The sequence below is a fragment of the Rutilus rutilus genome (genome assembly GCF_951802725.1).
Source record: "Rutilus rutilus genome assembly, chromosome: 4".
Lineage (NCBI taxonomy): Eukaryota > Metazoa > Chordata > Actinopteri > Cypriniformes > Leuciscidae > Rutilus > Rutilus rutilus.
This window is the reverse complement of record NC_140212.1, coordinates 6331885-6353990: the sequence shown is the minus strand read 5'-3', so window position 1 is coordinate 6353990 and position 22106 is coordinate 6331885. Positions and strand designations below refer to the sequence as shown.

Here is a 22106-nt window from a genome sequence, read left to right as displayed (position 1 = left end):
GTAACAGTTACTTTTGACAACTACATTTCTAAAACAAAAAAGTCCAAAAAAGAAAAAAAGTCAAAGTCCAAGTCCAAGTCCAAAAAAAGAAAAAAAAGTGAAAAAAGTCCAAGTCCATAAAGAAAGGAGGAAGAAGAAGAAAAAAAAAAAGGTTTTAAGTAAGTTTATTTATTAATTATTAAACGTAGCAAATCTTAAGCTAGAAAGCAACATAACCGCAGCGACAGGTACTCCGAAACCTCGGGGGGGGGACACACACACACTACCCCCCCCCTTTGGTTTTCTGGGTGTGCAGACGCCTGACCCGGGCTTGACCCATGGACCTTGGGAAGGTGATACCATGACTCCGCCACTGCGCCACCAGCGCCTACACAGTTTGGCCGGTTCTCCTGGTACATTTATCTTTTGAAACAGAGTCTGAAATCACAACAGAGTATAAAACCGCAACAAGTTGGAATAGAACCAGAAACCTTTCGCTTCAGTGACGGTACCACTACCACTTAACCACCAAAGACGACACAACTAAATCACTTCTCCGAAATTGTATAAAACCACAACAAGCTGGAATAGAACCAACAACCTTTTGTCTTAGCAATGGTACCGCTACCATTGAGCCACTGAACCGGTAACCTTTTATCTTAGTGACGGAACTGCTACCCCTGAACCACCAAAGACGACTCAGTTCTGACAGTTCTCCTGGCGCACTTATCTTTCGAAATAAAATTAGTCTATAATAAAAAGTATATGTCGTCATGACATTATAGTAGATGTATAGGAATCGTAACAATGTTTTAGGAGTTCAAATATGGAGTGATTAGTCACATGACAATTAGGACTCTGGTGATTGGCTCAAAACAATGTTGTGGAACCATGTGACCATGAAGCAAAGATGGCAGAAACCAGGCCATGCGCTTCCAAGGCAACATGTAGAACTTGAGCGATTACCTCTGAGATGAATGTGAATGCTGAGTTTGTGTTTGTTAAAGATATCAGAACTTATTGGATTCTTGATTTTGATTCAAAACTCCTAAGCAGACAAAACAAGCTCAGTCCAAACAAGTGTTAGCTGTGACTTCTTCCTCTAAACTCAATCAAAAAGACTTGCTGCTGCCCAGCAGATGGTCATAAATCTGGACCTTCTGAACACTAGACATCTTGCAAACAAGGAAATGCCAATATTGTTTGTGAGTGTGTATACAGTTGCAATCGAAATTATTCAACCCCCATTGCAAAAAAATATACATCTTTCATGAACTTAGATACTCCCTGAAATTCCTTCACAAACCCTTGTTCACATTTCCGTGGACACATTTCCTTTCTCTGTGAGTTTTTCCATCAATATGGTATAAGATTATCTTGTTCAAATCTACCTGTTTGACGAATTAGGTCTCCATCCCTTACCCACCTACTTAGGTTACCATCATTTGCATTTTAAAGGAGTGACCCCTCAAAAAGAAAACTATGGTAACCTACAAATTTAAAAGCCAACAACACACATTCACACATTAGAAGAGTTATCTGTCCATGAGCAGAAGTCCATCATTATAGTCAATGTCTGTCCACACGACTCTGAGCTCTGCTTCTGTTGACTGACTCCAAACATCCCTTATTCTGTAGGATACAGACATAAATAAACACAGACGTTACTCCATATAGTATTTTCATATATAGTAACATCAGATTTGAAAAGTTAGTCTAAACAATAGTTCATAAATATAAGATGACATATGTTAATACTTCCAGTTTGACATTATATTTACTGTTATCAGTTTGAGTTTGGCATGTAAAGTTAATAAAGTTCTTATTGAAAATTCTTATGATTGTGTGTACATTTGGCATTATTTCCAACAAAGTGGCCCAAACTCCAGGATTCAGTGTTAAAGTCACTAGTGGCTAAACACATGTTCTCTGGTAACAAGACTGTGTTTGAGGCTTGGGTTCAAATCACACAACTGAAAGCTTTAACTGGTTTATTTAAAAATCACAGGTCACATACATGTAAATAGTGAAACAGAAGTTCCTTCACATGAACAGACAAGAGATCTGTGGCTCACAGGTAAGAGCGCTGCCTCACGGGCTCAGAGGTTGCTGGTTAAATCCCAGCCGGGTCTCTGCGATAGGAGTGTGTGTGAGCGGTGTGCACCCAAAGGAGGGGGATACCAGCGCGGTCTCCCCCCCGGAGCTTCCGGCACAGTCACCAGCAGCGGTTATGCTTTGGGGCACAAAAAAAAAAAAAAAGTTAATTGTAATAAAAAATGTCCCTTCCCTTCATTTGATTTTCAAAGGGGAGGCCCTTCAAAAAGACAATAATGGGAACCTACATGTTTAACACAGTAAAACACACAATCACACACCATATACATTACCTGTCCATGAGCAGAAGTCCATCATTACAGTCAATGTCTGTCCACACGACTCTGAGCTCTGCTTCTGTTGGCCGGGTTTACGCTCCACAACACATCACCGATTCTGTAGAGTCACGGCATAAACACATCATTACACACTGTATATCTTATAAATTCAGATTTTTTTTTAAGTAGTCTAAAATTAAATCTGTTATACATTATTAATGCTGTATCGTCAATCTACTGTTCATCTCGTTGAATTCAATTACTGTCTTCCAGGCCACAGAATGAAGAAAACACTGAATAAAACTAAAAACTCACTCCTCATTCGAAGAATCTACAGACCTACAAACATCTGTCAAAATTACAGAAATGCAATGAAAACCAAGAGCAAAGTGTCTAGTCGCTGCTCTTGACTTCATTCTTTCATGCCTGTAGTATTATGACATTTTGAATTAAAATACCATTTTAGAGACTGTGTTTTACTCTCATATCCCAGTCATAACAGGAAGTAGAAAAGCATGAAGCAACAGGAGAACATCAGAGCTTCACACAACTCCTGCTGACTCTCACATCAATCCAGAAAACACTGCAATATCAACTGAGACCTTCTTATTACACTTTATAGTGTGACTATCAGAGGGCGATTCATTCAGAGACTAAAAAGGTAACGCTACAACTAGCGACTGATTTGATATGTAGAGCGAGCAAGTCATTTGACAAGAGAAATGGACTTTATGCGAGAGGTTACTTACAGGTGAGTCTCGTGACACTCGTTTCCTTCATTTTATCCGTCTGTGTGTCGTTTTAATTTGCAGTTGAGCTGGAATATGTGCAGTTAAAGTGTCATTAAGAGCTGTCATCTTCTCATCTGCAGGATCTGCACGTGTTGTTGTGATTGTCATCAAGCGTCATGTTGTCAAGCAGCAGAAGTGTCATGCTGCGTTCACACCAAACGCGAATCTGCGTCTGGCGCGAGTGATTTCAATGTTAAGTCAATGGTAAGACGCGTTTACGCGCGTCTGGAGGTCTTGCGGCGCGAATGAGGCGTTTAGCGCGGCGCGGTAGACGCGAATTCGCCTCATTCGCGCGAATTGAGCGTTTGGTTACGCGCGAAATTTATTAGTGCTATTTGTGCATTCACGCGTTTGACGCGAATTCGCGTCTGCCGCCCGAGTTGAAAAATCTGAACTTCTGCGTCAATTCGCGCCGCGTTAACCAATCAGGAGCCTGCTTGCTGCTGTCACGTGGTGAACTGACAGTTTATAATGTTATTTTATGTTTGGCCTCAATAAATTATTTTGTAATATGACTAAAATGCACAACAAAGCAAATAATCTTTCACATAAAAACTCGATTTCAATGAGAGATACTCATTTTGTAATGAATGCTATTTATTTCATATCTATTCTAGATTATATGAAACTTTATTAATCTAATGTAAAGACAACAAACACAATATAAAAACTTTTCAAAAAATCACAGGACAGGTTTCACTTTTGGAGGCTGGCTCCATTTATTATCAAAACAAAAATAAATGACAGATTAGGTGCGGGAGAGGGTGAACCTCGCGCCGGGCTGTACAGCGCGGGCTCGTCATGCAGAGACCACTCGAGGCCGAGGCTTTATACGGCCTACGCTGTCCTCGTCAGCGTCCTCACCGTTAGGTCCACCAAACCTACCTCCTGAAGCAAATTGTGAAACTCCTGAAACCCTCCGGAGGGTTTGGTGGACCCGAGTACAGCCACGATGTCCCCTACGCAGCTGTTTCTGCTCTCCAGAGCATATACGAGCGGTGACTCTCTCGATTAATGCTATTGCTAATGCTCGATAAACATCTAAAAAAGATGGCCGCCAACAGGTTTCGAAACTCTCGCCCCCGGAATTCGCCTTTGACGCGCGTAAATTTTGCTTCAAAATTTTGATTTTACGCGCGTCAATTTCGCTCTGACGCGCGAATGCACACAAAGTGGTCACGCGTGTAACTAGACGCGGCAGGCGCGAATTTTGACGCAGATTCGCGTTTGGTGTGAACGCAGCATCAGACTGAAGGAGAACCCCGCTTCTGCCGCCTAGTGGAGCGGATGAAGAACTGCACTTTACTGTCGGATTATAGTGGCGAGATCACATCTGAGAATCATGAAGCAGCAACAGAAACATGTTTAAATCCCACAGATGCAGTGACCATCTTTTACAAAGCCTGAGCTTAAGTTACTTCATAAACATGCATTAGATACAAGCTCAGTGGCGCAGAAAATAATTGTTTGCCTTTGAACGAGAAAGTCTGGTCTTTCATGTTTATGAATGTGTTTCTAACAGAAGGACAGAAGAAAAAAATCCATTTAAGTTTATTCAACTCGATTTGCAACGGTGTAATTCACACAAATCACCACAGGAGGGCGAAACTATTTTAGATCTGACTTTTCTGCATATATATATAAATATATTTATTTATTTAAAAAGTAGACAGGACAACAAAATCACACACAGATACTGATACAGTTGATACAGTACTTAAATTACAATAAATGTATTATAGCGTATATTTAGCTAATATATCAGTTTGCATATTTCAATGTCAAATGTAAAACAGAACAAAAAAACATTTCTATTAGAGTACCTTTGTTTTTTTCATAATTGAATAATCAATCAAATAGCCTACTTGGTCGAGAAATAAATACACAAACAATCTTGCAGAGTAGTCAATGAGTTATCAATCAATTATGACCATCTTTTACCCAGCTTAAACATACGTTAAGATACACTTTAAATGTAAATCATCATCAGTGCAGCTCAGGCTCTGTGGCTCAGTGGATAGTTGTCTCCCTTTCAAACCAGAAAGTTCTGGTTCAATCCCAACATTTGCTGCCTCACGGCTTTAGAGGTTGCTGGTTCAATCCCAGCCGGGTCTCTCTGCGATAGGAGTGTGTGTGAGCAGTGCACACCCAAAAGAAGGGGGATACCAGTGCGGTCTCCCCCCGGAGCTTCCGGCACAGAAAAAAATATATATAATTGTATATAAAAACTTCCCTTCCCTTCAAAAAGAAAGTGATGGGAACCTATATGTTTAGTCAAACACACAATCACACATCATATACATTACCTGTCCATGAGCAGATGTCCATCATTACAGTCAATGTCTGTCCACACCACTCAGATCTCTGCTTCTGATGACTGGACGCTCCAAACATCCCGCATTCTGTGTGTGGGAAACACATCACACATTACTCCATATACTATATCTAATACATAACAATTTAAAAGTTTGCCTACATAATAGTTCATAAATATAAGATGACATGTATGTAACACTGGCTTTTAGTGTTCGCGTAGAAACGCATTAATAACAACACATTAAATTACTCATAACACGAATAAACGCACAGAGGCAGACAGACAGAATGACATTTCAATCTATCTATCATACTATATCTAAAACATCAGCATTTAAAAGTAAGCCTACATAATAGTTCATTTTAGATGACATATATATTAATACTGTCATGAATTAGTAATGTCAGTTTAATTTAGTTGCGGGTTAATGACGCAAGACAGTTTATTACATTTTATTAAAACCTGCAAAAAACCTTTCTGTTGAGAGATGTAAATAAATTTGACTATGGTTTATTCAATGCTGGGTAGATTACTTACAAATGGAAATTTGTTTTAAATAAGATTGGAGCTAAACTCTGGAAAGTGGCTCAGCCGGAGCAGGATTAGATGCCTGTGCTTTATTTGAGAGGCTGCTCAATGCAGAGTCATTGGTGGAGCGTGAAGTCCAGCTCCTGCTCTCGATACCGGTGTATCTTGGGTGGAACTAGAAGGTCCAACCCCACCCATAACGCCCTCCCTCCACCCATTACATCCACGGAGGTGGAGCTGGACGTCGTTTGGCTCTGCAGTGAGCAGCACTTGCTTTAGTTCAGTCTCTTTCCTCCTGCTGCTGTTTTTAAACTGAAATGCAGATTCACTTATTGTCCACAAGGCGGCGCTGACACACTCATCTGATCTCATGCCTGTGCCTGTTACATTCAGCGGTAAAAACGGCCTGTTTCACACAACACACAACTGTTTTAACTGCCTGTTAAAAACTGAACACAATTCAGTGTTTAGTCGTTATATCACTAGGTTAACATTATATACAACTGTCATTTTCATACAGGCTTCACTAGTCATTTGTCCAAATCTGTCCTCAATAATCAATCAAACTTTACTATAAGGCTGCTGGGAACTACTAAAACAGAGACACAACAACACAAAAACATTGTTTAACTGTGAACAAACGTGACAAACATCACTTAAAACATAAAAACTTGACAAAAAGCAAACTAAACGAATCTCAACAGAGCTTTTGAACCGTGTTTTACGAGTGTTTACTGTTTACGCTTGAGGCCTAGAACATTTGATCTGTTTTGCCGCATCAGATGAGAGCTAAGCTGGCTCAGATCCAGACATAATCGTAGAGTAGTTATTTCAAATATATGAACATTAAATTACGGCCCTCTCACCGAAGACTGCCCACAGATTCACTTTCGCAGCCTCTCTCACTGAACTCTGTCAGAGCTTTACTAGAACAACTTCATCGCTAGTTGTTGCGTTACATTTGTAAGCTTTGAACGAATTACCTAGTAATATTCATATTATGAAGCAGAATAATAAGGAATGGTGTTTTTGTCTCTGTTGGTGTTGTAGTGTTACTGTAGGGAATAATCTTTCTAGTGGATTAATGTTTGTTATCAGAGTCAGTTGGAGTGAGAAGCTCTGATGTTTCTGCTGCTTCATGCTTTAGTAGAGCCGCAGTGTTCAATATTCATGTCATCTTATATTTATGAACTATTATGTAGGCTAACTGTTAAATTCTGATGTATTAGATATAGTATATGGAGTAATGTGTGTTTATTAATGTGTTTCCCCTACAGAATGCGGGATGTTTGGAGCGTCCAGTCATCAGAAGCAGAGATCTGAGTGGTGTGGACAGACATTGACTGTAATGCTGGACTTCTGCTCATGGACAGGTGAGGTTTCTCCTGTGTGAATGTTGTTGTTTGGCACTAAACATGTAGGTTCACATCATTTTTTTTTTTGGAGGGTCACTCCGTTAAAAAGCAAATGATGGGAACCTAAATAGGTGGGCCAAAATTTTTAGACAGCTAATTTTTTTTTGATTGTGTCAAGAAGCATAACCACTGCTGGACATCGTGACGGGGTTCGAGGGGGGACCCAAAACATCCCCACCCCTTCACTCGTATCGTGGAGATCTGGCTGGGATTGAACCAGCAACCTCTGAAGCCATGAGACAGCGCTCTTACCTGTGAGCCACAGATCTCTAGTCTGTTGATGTGCTGGAACTTGTATTTGACCACTGACCTGTATGATTGTCCAATAAAGCAGTTAAAGCTTATGCAGAGTCTCTGTTGGTTGATTGTGGGGTTTGAACACACGTCTCTATCGCAGCTTCATCACCAGAGAATGAGTGTTTAACCAGTCGCTCCACCATGGCCTTCACACTGAGAGTTGGTGTTTGGGACTCTTTGTTGGATTTATGGACAACAATTGAACATAAGCATCAGTGGGATTTGAACTCGGGTCTCCAGGATAAAAACACAACGCTTTATCCACTGAGTCTTGCACATTATTGAGGGTTTTGGACGGGGTTTTATTAGCAGTGTTGTAAATGATGACAAACTTAAACATTAGTGGGATTTGAACTCGGGTCTCCAGGATAAAAACACAACACTTTATCCACTGACCCAGTGATGTTGGATAACTCTACACTGTTGTTCCTGATTCTACTAGATGGCCAGGTTTCACAGACAGGGCTTAGATTAAGCCAGGGCATTTAAGAAGCTTTTACAAACGTGCCTTAGAAGAAACCATTACTGGTGTGTATCTTGAGACAAAACAATGACACATTTATTTTAAGATATATCAGTGCAAGTTGCTTTCAGTTAAAACAGCTCAAATATGCATTTTAGTCTGGGACTAGACTCAAGCCTCGTCTATGAAACTGGGGAAAGTGTTTTTGGATAAGCTTTGTTTTATATAATGAAAAAAACCAGTGGGATTTGGCATTAACTCTAAATTTAAAACTAAATTTACAAAATTATGAATAATAAAAAAAGCTTTGTCAGTTGTATTCAGGATAGTTGATATCTTCAAGGCAAAGTAGGAGCACCTTTTAATAAATCATTTATTTGGGGATATTGCAGGCCTGTTTTTTTTAAATGTGAACCAACACGTTCCCCAGGTTTTTCAAATAAAACTTTCCAATGTTATCACAATTTTGTACTAAATATAAAGCACAACAGAGCTTACAAATGTATATTGTGTATATGTATTTATTTATTACATACAATCCAAATTACAATGGTTGTTAACCAAAATGAAGGTTTTCACCATATCAAATAACAGTGTTCAGTAATTTAGAAAAACAAACAAGCAGGATTTACAATGACTGTTGCGTGTCTTTAATCAAGTGCTCTTATTCAGAATTGCTTTTCTGATCATTTAAATACAAAATAAGGAATTTTTTAATTAGGAATGTACCATAGGTGTATAAAAGCATTATGCATTACATTGCCATGGCTTATTTAAAAAAAAAAAAAAAAAAAACGTCATTGGCATATAGGTTAAGCTGTGTACAGCATTCAGGGTGCAAAACGTGTGCACGGACATCCCAGAGTGCTACTCATCGCTAACATGTTTGCATCTATATTATGTTTAGTCCACTTATATGGCTCCCAAAGGCAGACTGGCCTTGCCCACACAAATGGGGCTTATAGGAAAATGAATTATCCTGATTCAAGAACTCAAGTGGGGTTCCAAAGCACCCATATAATGACGAACATTCTGCTGATTGGGACGATTCCCATGGTAACGGTTTTATAAGGCATTGCTCTGTTTATCACGTCCCACATCATGAAAGTACAAGTTGGCACAGATACACAGCAGAACGATGGAACACAGCATGTAGTAGATCAAGTTGCGAAACTTGGGCTCCAGATCTCCCTGTCTATACCAGAATATCTGAAAGAAAGAGATGGATGGGATTGCATTAAAAACATTTATTTCTCTTTGGGACCATTGCTTTTTAGACTACACAGCAAGTTCTTACTCACCAGAACCAACACTGACCCGCAGACTAGCATGATACAGATGGCAAAGAAAATATTCAATGGCTTGGGAGGCAGTGAAGGGAAGATGATTGAACTTATGATGGTCACCTGAAAGAGATGGGGAAAATTAATAATTTACAATATTATTAACAGACATATCGAGATCTTCATTAGTTGTAGAAACTTACCAGAACGAGTAAAGACGTGAGTCCACCGATCACTAAATTGATGATTCTATCCTGAAAGTGACCCAACAAAAATATATTAGTGTAGTTGACAGAAAATAGTTGCATGGTACAGGTAACTCAAGGTGCTGCACATCCCACAGATGCTCAATTGGGGAATTTGGAGGCCAGGGCAACGTCTTGAACTCTTCATCATGTTCCTCAAACCATTCCTGAACAATGTGCAGAGTGCATTATCCTGCTGAAAGAGGCCACTTCCACCAGGAACACCGTCGTCATGAAGGGTAGTACCTGGTCTGCAACAATGTTTAGGGATTTGGCATGTGTCAAATTTACATCCACATGAATGGCCATGGTTTCCCAGCAGAACATTGCCCAGTGCATCAAACTCCCTCCACTGGCTTGTCGTTGTCCCACAGTGCATCCTGGTGCCATCACTTCCCCAGGTCGACATGATGTTAAAGAAAATGGGACTCATCAGACCAAGCAACCTTCTTCCGCTGCTCCAGTTCTGACGCTCAAGTGCCCGTTGTAGGCACTTTCGACGGTGGACAGGAGTCATCATAAGCACTCTGATTGGTCTGTGACACTCTGAGTGCAACGCACTGTGAGCTGTGACACCTTCTGCCCATAACCATCATTACAATTTTGCCTGACCTTCGTTGGCCCAGACCGGGAGCGACCCACAAGCCTTGCTGTTTCAGAGATACTCCGACCCTGTCGCCTTGCCATAACAATTTGGCCCTTGTCAAAGTCACTCAGATCTTTATTCCTGCCCATCTCTCCTGCATCCAACATGTTGATTACAAGAACTGATTGTTTGCTAACCATCTAATCTACCCAGACCTTAATATGTGGCCTTGTTTGGAGATGATCAACGATACTTGCTTCACCTGTGACTGGTCATAATGTTTTGGCTCATCATACTATTATATTTCGATGGAATATTATCATGGCAAATATTTTATTTGGAATAAATATATATTTATACTACAAAAACAAACAAACAGTCGAGTTACCCTGGCCGACGTCTCCCCGAACAGAGGCCTGTTGTCCATGCCACTGGTGCCATAGGTGCGTGTAGTGAAGTCATGTGTAGGGAAGTCATCCATGGCCACAGCAGTGCACACACACTTTCCTGATATCTTCTACCAGCAGCTGCTCCTCTGGAGAGGAGGATGGCAGTGCATGCTGCTCGCTGCTCTCTAGCTTGGGTTCGCTCCTCAGGACAAGCGGTTTAGGAGCAGCAGATAGTCATGGTTGGGTCACCTAGAGCACAGATAAGCCACACGACATGTTCATACAGGTTAAAACATTAATTTACTTCACTCTACTGATGATTTCATGGCACGTCAAAGTGTGCTATGAACTAAAGCAAACCCCAGAGCCTCAGCACTGAATGATCCGTCATGCACTTTGCTCCTTTTCCCATGAATTCGAAGACTTTTATTACAATGGTGCTTCAGAGTAACACAACAAGCTGGCCTTTCTAATAATCAGCCCAAAGGGCTTGGGTTGATTCTGGCAGCCTGGATCATGAAACCATAAGCACAGCCTTAAAAAATGTGTGATCGGTCATGTGAGCGCTTGATCTTGGCGTCAGTGCACAGTTTATGTGGTTTGTGAGCCCTGGTAGTTTTTAAATCAACTATATAGTCACATATAAACATGATATTTAAACAATATTATGGCAATTTATTTGGGTCACAAGTACATTAGTAAGGGTGTCATCGGAAAGACACATCCTTAAAGGGAAAGTTCACCTAAAAATTAAACTTCTTCTGTCATAATTTGCTCATTACATTAAGGTTATCGTCTGTATTCTTTGGAAGTCATATAGGCACAACATGATGGTGCATAAATAATGATAATTTTCTATCATTGTATGTAGTGCACAACGTACAGCACATTACTTTGTGATCCGAGGCAAATCTTCATCATGATGATGGATCGATGGCTCAGAAATGGTAAATGCAGCTCATGTCATCCGATATCTGAGGATGGAGGACGAGGAGGATCTCCAGACTATTTTTCAGCTCTGTAACCAAATAAAACAAATGCACCATTAGTGTCTAATGTTACTTACTTTCTACTATTGATTGTTCTGGTCTAGACTTGCTTACTGGCCATAAAACAATCGTAAATCACCTTCAGACAGCAACTGTACATCACTGTTCATCTAAACAGTTTTATCAATCCGGTAAATGACTTCATTACTTTGACTGTATCAGTGCAGGTGCATGAACTGAGTTTTGTTTATATCCACACACTAACACACCGATCAAAAATATCATCTTCTAAACTGTCTTTCTTAGTCTGAACATGTATGTTAACTAAAATACAACTACAATCTGATTTCTGTTATAGATTAATATTGACATCAAAGAGCTAATAGCTAATGTGAATGAAAACAAACCGTCCGAACGGGGCAGACATAATGAGAATATAATAATCAACTAAACTTATATAACTTACCTGGATATAACAAACAAGAGGGATTTATTGATCACACGGGCTAGCTTTCCGATCAGAGTATTATCCGCATGACTTCAAAAGAGCAGTAATAACGGCTAGCTGCATGAAACCGGAAGTGACGTGTTCTTAAAGGGCCATACGGTTAGTTCTATGTTTGTCGTGGAAGGGTCCCAGGACCCAAATGTTTTGGAAAGAACTAAATAATTACTTAAAAAGAAAAGTTATTATTTTTGTTAACTTTAAAGAAGTTGATGTTATGCTAAAACCTTTTTCATTTGATGGTGATAAAAATATTGTGTTTATATTTGATGTAATTATTACAACTACTGCAAAATGCCCGTGCAAAATCAGTTTTTGTGTGTGTTTTAGTAATTGTTGGTTTGGTGTGATTGAATGCTCATTGTTACAATTACACAGCAAAAGTTCAGTGACATTTTTATTTGTGCATGGTAGAAAGCACAAAGTGAACTCTGAGAAAACGCTATGCTTGAGCAAACAGTTTGTGAAAAGGCAACTACAAATGATGCCCGTGTAAGAGACTGTGAACGCATTGAATAGGATATGTTTAGTTGGTGAATAGCATAGGCTACTATTACACAGTAGCGATAACGTTAAGCGCACCAGAATGAAATATAATATTCAGAAGTAAACAGCATAGCTAACATATAGATTCAGTTTACATCCACAAATGAATAAGCGTGTCGATTCAGGGAGCAGTGCAAAGTGCCCGTGCAAAATCAGTTTTTGTGTGTGTTTTTAGTAATTGTTGGTTTCTTGGTAAAGAAAACACATTTTTACTCAAATTAATCAAAATGGATTTATCACATTTTGGAACCAAACTATAATATTCAGAAGTAAACAGTGTAGCTGACAGATTGTCAGAATGTTTATTTTTAAACCACAACCTTCTCGGGGCTTCTTTGACCGATACAACCCTCTAATGTCAGATTGTTTATTTTTAAACCAAAACCTTTTAAAAATGATATATTTAACGATATCTTTAGCATTTCTCATCCAAACAACGTCAAACTTGGCACTGCACTTACTCGTGCCCGTGGCAAGACACCTGTCAAGTTTGAAATCCATCGGACTAACGGTTCGAGAGATATGTGGTTAACAGACACACAGACAGACACACAGACAGACAGACGTTCCTGTAATTTATAGATAGATTGCCCGTTGCTATATTTAAAATTTTAATTTGATGTTAAAATATATTTAGAAACAATATCCAAAAGTAAAAACTTAAAAGCATTTTTTTTTCTGGAAAAATGCCTTTCCTTTTCTTCTTCCTTTTTTTTACCACTGACATGTATGGTTATATGTACTCTTGTATGTAAATTATGTCTTGTTCTTATTAAAATTCAATAAAACATATTTTTTACTTCCTTGAAAAAAAGTTTTGTGAAAGGCACAAACCTCAAATTATGTCAAAATGTATGTCATAAGCAACACCTTAAGCATATAAAAATACATTTAAAAGTTGCAAAATCACAAATTTCTTGAATTTAAGATTAATATTCATCATCTACTTCTACTTCAAAAATCTTTGCCTCAACTCAAAGTAGTTGAATTTGTGGGGAAAAAAAGGTTCTTAATCCTTCTGTATAAGGATTGTAACACTATACATGTATTGGTTTATCTGTTATGCTTATGTCATATAGTTTCCAATGGTGTGCTGCATAACTAAGAGCCAAACACTTAAAGGGATAGTTCAACTAAAGATGAAAATTCTGTCATCATTTACTCACCCTCAAGTTGTCCTAAACCTGCATGAATTTATTTCTTCTGCAGAACACAAAAGAAGATATGTTGAAGAATACGGGTAACCAAACAGTTGATGGATCCCATTGGCTTCAATAATAGGAAAAAAAAACTACTATAGAAGTTAATTCTTCAAAATATACTGTATTCTTTTGTGTTCAGCCGAAGAAAGAAATTAATACAGGTTTGGGGGGGAACTATCCCTTTAAATTATATCAATTTACATTTGTAAATGCATACCTATACCAACCTGGTACTGGTTTTGTTCTGGCTTTAGAGCATTTAGTAAAGAGGTGAAACTCTGGCTATTGATTGTTTACATGTAAAATGTTTATTTAGATCATTTTTTTTTATTCAGAAACTTACATTAAGAAAACAGCAAGACATCTCTGACCATGAGTTTTCAAAAGACAGTATTTAAAAATGAAAGAAAAAAAATGAAAATGGCATAAGCGCTGATGAGGTCGGGTCAGTACGCATACACCTTCACTTTATGGACCTCTCGGTCTTCACACTCCCGCCTTTTGTTGTAATAATAGAATGTATTATCTCGACGCTGAAGCTTCTTCACAAACCCACTGTTTGGCCAGCGGTCAATCTGAAAGGACAACACAACAATATTCAGCAGGAGATCAGGACTGTGACACCAGTAAGGTACAATTAAGTATTTAACTAAGAAATGAGCAGACTACGCATAAACACTTTCGATGTGCATTGATTTTAGACGTCACCATCCAACTCCTGAAAAGGATATATAACGATTATAGATGGAAAAGAGGTTGAAATTGTTGAGTCGTACAAGTATCTGGGAATCATCATTGATAACAAGTTGACCTTTGAACTAAACACAGACATGCTGAGTAAGAAAAGTCGGCAACGGCTAAGTTTCAAGTGGACAGATCTCTGATGACAATGTGTTATAAATCTTTTATTGAGTCCATTTTTACTTTTTCATGTATTTGCTGGCATGCTTCTCTTAGTTTAAAACGGAAAAACACATTAGCAATGGTTAATAAAGTCAGCAGCAAAATCATCGGGATTCAGCCGATAACACTAACCGAACTGTACAATAGACATGTACTTAAAAAGGCTGAATCCATCATGTCTGATAGTTCTCACCCCCTGCATGCAGAATTTACGATGCTGCCTTCTGGTTCCCGTTTTAGTCAGCCATCCGCCAAAACAAATAGATATAAATTCTCCTTTGTACCCTCTGCTATCTCTCTGCTTAACTCTGTAAAAAAGAGGTGACGTCTGCACGTAAGGTATATTGAACTTAAACTTTAAATGTTTGTGGTATTCATTTATCCATTTGTCTGATCTTGTATTTTATTTTTGTATTTATTTTTTATGATGTTGTTGCTTTGTTGTCATGTATTGTATGTTAAAAGGATACTCCACTTTTTTTGGAAAAAGGCTCATTTTACAACTCCCCCAGAGTTAAACCGTTTTCGAATCCATTCAGCCGAACTTTGGGTCTGGCGGTACCACTTTTAGCATAGCTTAGCATAGATCATTGAATCGGACAGGACCATTAGCATCTCTCTCAAAAAAATGACCAAAGAGTTTCGATATTTTTCTTATTTAAAACTTGACTCTTCTGTAGTTACACCGTGTACTAAGACCGACGGAAAATGTAAAGTTGTGATTTTCTAGGCTGAAATGGCTAGGAACTATACTCTCATTCCTGCGTAATAATCAAGAAACTTTGCTGCCGTACCATGAGTCCAGCAGGCGTAATGATATGACGCAGTGCCTGAAAATAGTCCCCAGCTCGGTAACTTCCAACGTGACCGGGACTATGTTTGTCTAACCTATTAGACCTATTTTCAGGCGCTGCGTCATATCATTACGCCTGCTGCACCCATGGTACGGCAGCAAAGTTTCTTGATTATTACGCAGGAATTAGAGTATAGTTCCTAGCCATATCAGCCTAGAAAATCGCAACTTTACATTTTCCGTCGGTCTTAGTACACGATGTAACTACAGAAGAGTCAAGTTTTAAATAGGAAAAATATCGAAACTCTTTGGTCATTTTTTTTGAGAGAGATGCTAATGGTCCTGTCCGATTCAATGATCTATGCTAAGCTATGCTAAATGTGGTACCGCCAGACCCGGAGTTCGGCTGAATGGATTTGAAAACGGTAAGAGTTGTAAAATGAGCCTATTTCCAAAAAAAGTGGAGTATCCCTTTAACTTCTTTGCTACTGCAGCAAAACTAATCGCCCCTTGGGGACAAATAAAGGTTTTGAACTGTCATTGATAAAACATACCAATAAAATTTTAATACATATTGTATAGTTTTATTGGTATGTTTTATCAATGAAAGCACATATATTTTATACTATATATATATATATATATATATATATATATATATATATTAATAAAGCACTATAATTACACAGATATAGTAGTGACCAAAAGTGATGTCTGGCTGAGGAAAATTATTCAAAATGTGTTAATTTTTTTAATATTAATAACTGATTGTGTTGTGGTCAATGTATGCTTTATATATATATACATATATTAAATATATATTAACAAACTTGTATGGTAGATGCAATTAATCGATTCGACAGTAGCCTACTAATAATATATATGTGTTTGTGTGTGATGTCAGGAGGGGATATTTGTTTTTACTGACCCTAAAAGATAATTAAAACAAAATATTTTGATAATAGGCTATATAATGAAATATAATGTAATTTCTCGCTTTGCGTGTATATTATAACGATTGTGTAAACATTATATAATAAGTAATAATGTGCTTAATAATAATGTAATAAAAGTTCTTCTAAGTGACAGCAGAAAGATGTCAGTGTGTAAGTTACCTCGGCTTGTTGTATCTGTCGGTACTCGAGCTCGTCTCGGTATCCGGCCTGCTGGAAGCGGTACAGGTTCTCCACCTCACCGGTCCACTGCTTCGCGCGGCTCATGGACTTGGGCTTGGCCTTGTTATCCAGTAAAACTGGGCAGGACATGATTTCTGTGTATGATTAAAAAAATACATCACTCACTATTCTACTCTGAATAAATCCAGTTTGACCGCAGATTCTACTTTACATAATCAACAAGTCATAACACCGTGTCACGTGTTCAACAACAATACGCTCATTCACCGAATAATTAATGCTGGAGTTACAAACATTGGCAGCATCGAGTCTAATTTACTCAGAAGATGCATTGAACTGGTTGAAAACATAAACTGGTTGAAATGTATTATTAATAATGTTTTAAATACAAACTTACATTGACGTGCGTGATAAAAAGATGAATTGTCAACGTGTTCGTTTGGTTGAGCGATGTTGCGCATCATTGTTTCCTAGCAACTTAGCATGAGGATTAAAATGGCCAATAGAAAACATTCCCGGAATTCCAGTTTGGTTGGCCAATCAAACCTATCCCCGGAATACACTAGAAGGAACTGACTAAACTTTTCTTGGGTATGCACAATTATTTGTAAAACTTTGAGCACATTTTTGTCTCAGTGTATTGTTTTGGAGTATACCGATTGTTGTGGCTTTTTGCAATGTTTTAAGGATTAAATTTTAGTCCATTAGATGTCGCTGTACAATTTACACTATCAGGTTACCGATGTTTGTTTCCGACTCACGTGGTTTCATACCAAAGCGATGCCAGGAGGAGGAAAGACAGATGCGGGGAACAGGGGTGCTGTCTGCGACTCGAGCCCAGAAAGAGTTTGAGCAGTGATGTCCTGAGGTCTCAGGGGGATTTTGAGTTCCTCATCAGCTCAAACTCAGTGCGGTCAGCATGAGCTCGTTTGCTGGACGCATGAGGGAATATCCCACCATCTCCCTGGACCGATTTGACAGGGAGAATTTGCACGCCAGAGCTTATTTCCTCTCTCACTGCCATAAAGGTGCATTTATGTATATTGTGGACATCGCATCAGAACCTGCTAATGCACTTTCCAGGCAGCATGAATGGCTAAATTGGTTTGCTATTGATTATGATCACTGTTCTGACATATCTGTTGATGTTTATGTTTAATAGATCATATGAAAGGGTTGAAAGGACCTTTGATGAAGAGAAAACTGAAGTTTAGGTGAGTGATGGTTGTTTTATTCCAAGTCATGTGACCAAATCATGCCCTTTTCTTATTAAATATTTGTTGATAAACGTCATAGTTTATAAAAGTTTACATAAACTTTGGCTTTGTCCGTAATTTTTACGTTTAAAAGTATTGTTTATAAACTAATGTATAAACTAATATATATATATATATATATATATATATATATGTATATATGTGTGTATATATATATATATATATATATATATATATATATATCATAGACTGTATGTCTATGAACATTGTCTTGGTATATAAATATTGTCATATTTATTTTTTTTTTTATTTTTATGTACAAAATTATGTAAGTTTGTTTATTCTGCCTTTACATTGAAATGTATTTTGCCGTTATCTAACGTTTAAACAATATCTTTCAAAAACAATTAATTTAATAGTAACTAAAAATTCATATCCAATTCATACTGTACAATATAACAATGTGATGCCAAATTCACTCTAGCAAAAACAGTTTTCAGTGTTTTCATTTATGTAAATTATATATATGCATGCAGTGTTGTAAAGTATTTGAGTAAATGTAATTAGTTACTGTACTTAAGTATCTTTTTGGCTACTTTGTAATTTGACTGAGTTTTCAGGGTACTCTTATCACCACTGTATATATTTGACAAGACCTTGACAAACTTATTGTCTTTGTTAGTTTAACAGTGAAGCTGTACTGCTCATTTGTCACAAAGGAGCTCCTGCTTAGTAACCCAAAATATGTGTTCTGGGAAGATCACATTGTAAGTATACATTTCAGCCATGCAAATTTCCATAAATCGTTCTGCTAACCGTTAAACAGCCTGATACGAGAACATCTCCATCACAAACTAGGTGCCCCTGGAGCTGGACAGTCCAACGCACATATCCCTGATAGATGAAACCACTGGAGAGGTGGGCGTTTAGCTCCTAGTTTATTCTTTTGTTCAGTGTTTTTGAGTTGATCTGAATTTGTATTTATTTTTTCTCTTCAGTCAGAGGATGTTGTTGTAACTCTGCTCACAGCGGGACACTGTCCAGGATCGGTCATGTAAGCAACCGGAACGTGAATTAAGAATGTAAATAGAGTCCATTTTGATGAAATCATGGCTTGAAACTCTCAACACAGGTTTCTGTTTGAGGGCGCTCAGGGTACAGTGCTCTACACAGGGGACTTCAGACTGGCTGTCGGAGACGCTGCAAGAATGGAGTGCTTGCACTCTGGAGACAGGTATTCAGATATAATCAGATATTTAAATACAACACATTTTGTTGATAATAATACAGTTCAAATGTTTGTGTTGCAGGGTAAAAGACATTAAAAGTGTGTATATCGATACCACATTCTTTGATCCCAAGTACCATCAGATCCCTAGCAGGGTAAGCATTTACACTTACCTGGATTATATCAAACCGACTTGAGGCGGTTGTATCTTTCTTTTCCATAACTGTTTTCCCACTGTTTTAGGAGGCTTGTTTAACAGGGATAAGACAGCTGATCCAGGACTGGATCTGTCAGAGTCCGTACCATGTGGTTTGGTTAAACTGTAAGGCAGCGTATGGTTACGAGTACCTCTTTACCAACTTGGGACAAGAGTTCAGCTCACAGGTCAATGATTTTCTTTTAAACTAATTCTTTCTGCCTAGTTTTGCAAACATTAACAGTTTCTCTACTACAGATACATGTGAACAGCTTGGATATGTTCAAAAAAATGCCTGAAATTCTGTCTCACGTGACCACCAACCGGGCAACGCAGATCCACGCTTGTAGGCACCCCAAGGTAGGCTCATCCTTTGCACGTCCTGAATGAGTAGTTGTAAACGGAGATCACGATGTCTGTGGCTTTTTCCTCAGGATGAGGAGTTCTTCAGGGCGAACAGGTTACCGTGCGGCACCACGGCTCCAGATGGCATTCCTCTGAACATCATCAGCATCAAACCCTCAACAATATGGTTTGGAGAACGGACCAGAAAGACCTCTGTCGTTGTCAAGTGAGTCATGATGCACCAATATAAAAATTGGTTAGTGTAGGGTAGTGTTTCTTTACAAAGTGACATCGCCATCTACTGGCCCGGCAGCAGAATACAGCTTTTTAGTTGTTTTTGCGGATCCGTGTGAACGGGATCGTTTTGACGTAGTTGTGTAAACGTAGACTTAAATTGTATACCATCTAAATAAATCACTAAAAACTAAAATATCTTGTAAATATTTTGTTAGAAGTGAATCACGTTATAATGTACAGTATGAAAAATGTATATATATATATAGAGATCTATATAGACATACACACAATAAATATATTTTATTTTTAAATTCTAGATATATAATAAAAATTACATTGTGTTCATAAATATATATATATATATATATATATATATATATATACACATTTATTTATTGATTGTCTCTCTTTTTAGGATGGGGAGCAGTTCCTACAGAGCATGCTTTTCTTTTCATTCCTCTTACTTAGAAGTAAGATAAATCCCACTTAAAATATTTTTCATACATGACAGCGTACACAGAGTTAGGATATCATAAGCCCGTTTCTATTTCCTTTGACTAGGTTAAGGACTTTCTATCCTACATTGGTCCTGTTAACATCTACCCTAATGTCATTCCATTGGGCAAGACACTGGAGGACGTCACTGATCTGTAAGGACTGATCCTTCTTTCTTCTTTTTTTAACCATGTTGTCATTAGATACTTACTATAAAATTATCTTTTTAAATTCAGGTTGAAGCCATTGTGTAGAAAATATACTGAAAGGGAAGAGATTGTCTACAAACCGCTTGGAACCCTTAAAGGAACCAGAAAGAGATGCACATCAGAAGGTAGAAACCGTTTTCATTATTAAAACTATTTATATTATATTAAAATGGTTACTAGTGCTTATAAATTTCTTTCTGCCCAGGCTCAGACAGTAATGACGACTTGTTTGATGAGGTTTCCACGGCTCCGAGGTGGCGGAAGATGAGAGTGGTTGATCTGACCAAGATTGCCAATAGTGCACAACCACGTAGTCCTAATAAAGATTCTCATGATACAGACCAAATGTACTCCCTCATACAGCCCTGTCCCTCCGCACACTCGTCCAATTACATGGACTGCACTGAATCAAATGATGATGATGACGACGATGAAGATGATCCTGAGCAATCTCCTGTACCTCACCCATCTGGTCTTGCTCCTCCGCCATCTTGCACAGAAATGCCATGCTCAAAACTGACTCGTTTGGACTCGTCCCGATCCAGAGCTGCTCAGCCTTGTTGGGAAAAGTTCTTCAAGGCAGAACCGGTGTTGACGGACGAGAGCGAGTTGGATAACAGTCAGAACAGCCACAACACAGCCACCGAAAACACAGCGTCCCATTCGCCTGAGCTGTTTCAGGATGAAGATGAGGACGACAAGAGCTCCGTTCACATGACTTCCTCTCAGTCCACTCATATATCAGACGCAGGAATGGAGAGCCTCAGTCAAATGGACACCGTTCTTGTCCAAGTGGATGAAAGTAAAGCCGTTATTAGTGAGCAGTGTAACCGAGATGGGATCGACACCGAACAGAAGACGGAAGAAGCCGTGGAGCCGAAATCAGACTCTCAGGTGTCGTCAGATTTCGAGCTTCCACCAACACCAGGTTCAAAAGTCCCACAGCCAGAAGACCTGAAGGACCTGTACAGGAAGTTGGCAGCAGGGGAGGAAGTGGTCATAAGGCAAATTTATTAATTTCATGTTTGTTTGTTTGTTTGTTCATGTATTATTTTTTTGGTTTGTTGTACGACAGCTTACCTCATGCAGTTTTGTACCTTTATAAATACTGAATACTTTAATTAAATTCCTCAAGCAAATGCGTACAATGTTTTCTGTTGTTCTAATTTAGAAACCATTAAAAAAAACTTGATGAAGGTGAAAAAATAAAACTTAAAACAAAAGAAATAGAAATAATTTCTTGGCAATTAATTTAAATCAAGTTTAAGTACTAAAATGAATTAAACCAAAAATGAAATTAAAGGTAAACAGAAATATTAAAAACAAACAAATTAAATGCTACAAAAGCACACATCAAAAATATTCAAGTTAAAATTAAAAAAGGCTAAATTAAAATAATACTATATAAATACTAAAATAACAACGTTCACATTGTGTCGT

General features: G+C 38.3%; 3 protein-coding genes and 1 long non-coding RNA gene across 6 annotated transcripts; 1 reads left to right on the top strand and 3 right to left on the bottom strand.

Annotated features, from left to right (window-relative positions):
* Nucleotides 1–5: 5 nt before the first annotated feature.
* LOC311289032 lies at nt 6–4413 on the bottom strand. Of its 2 annotated transcripts, none has more exons than XR_014627062.1 (4): nt 3101–4413; nt 2367–2469; nt 1997–2212; nt 6–1611 (listed from the first exon to the last, which is right to left on the bottom strand). It is a non-coding gene; the product is annotated as an uncharacterized lncRNA (long non-coding RNA). The 2 variants fall into 2 exon arrangements; XR_014627063.1 differs by having other exon boundaries at nt 2055–2212.
* Nucleotides 4414–8667: 4254 nt separating this feature from the next.
* Nucleotides 8668–12242, bottom strand: tmem243b (transmembrane protein 243, mitochondrial b). Of its 2 annotated transcripts, none has more exons than XM_084407899.1 (6): nt 12121–12242; nt 11549–11683; nt 10665–10914; nt 9649–9699; nt 9464–9568; nt 8668–9371 (listed from the first exon to the last, which is right to left on the bottom strand). In XM_084407899.1, exons 3-6 carry the CDS (start codon nt 10755–10757, stop codon nt 9228–9230), a joined length of 393 nt encoding a protein of 130 aa, XP_084264025.1. In that variant the 5' UTR covers nt 10758–10914; nt 11549–11683; nt 12121–12242; the 3' UTR covers nt 8668–9227. The 2 variants fall into 2 exon arrangements, with proteins under 2 accessions (XP_084264025.1, XP_084264026.1); XM_084407900.1 differs by having other exon boundaries at nt 11559–11683; nt 12121–12241.
* Nucleotides 12243–14196: 1954 nt separating this feature from the next.
* meig1 (meiosis/spermiogenesis associated 1) lies at nt 14197–17469 on the bottom strand. The gene is made up of 3 exons (XM_084407468.1): nt 17137–17469; nt 16719–16873; nt 14197–14482 (listed from the first exon to the last, which is right to left on the bottom strand). The coding sequence occupies exons 2-3, from the start codon at nt 16866–16868 to the stop codon at nt 14354–14356; spliced, it is 279 nt and encodes a 92-aa protein (XP_084263594.1). The 5' UTR covers nt 16869–16873; nt 17137–17469; the 3' UTR covers nt 14197–14353.
* Nucleotides 17377–21805, top strand: dclre1c (DNA cross-link repair 1C, PSO2 homolog). Its single transcript, XM_084407464.1, has 14 exons — nt 17377–17767; nt 17902–17953; nt 18639–18723; nt 18815–18874; nt 18955–19010; nt 19089–19190; nt 19267–19339; nt 19428–19568; nt 19639–19740; nt 19815–19951; nt 20378–20432; nt 20524–20612; nt 20694–20791; nt 20872–21805. The coding sequence occupies exons 1-14, from the start codon at nt 17659–17661 to the stop codon at nt 21681–21683; spliced, it is 1971 nt and encodes a 656-aa protein (XP_084263590.1). The 5' UTR covers nt 17377–17658; the 3' UTR covers nt 21684–21805.
* The last annotated feature ends 301 nt before the right edge of the window (nt 21806–22106 follow it).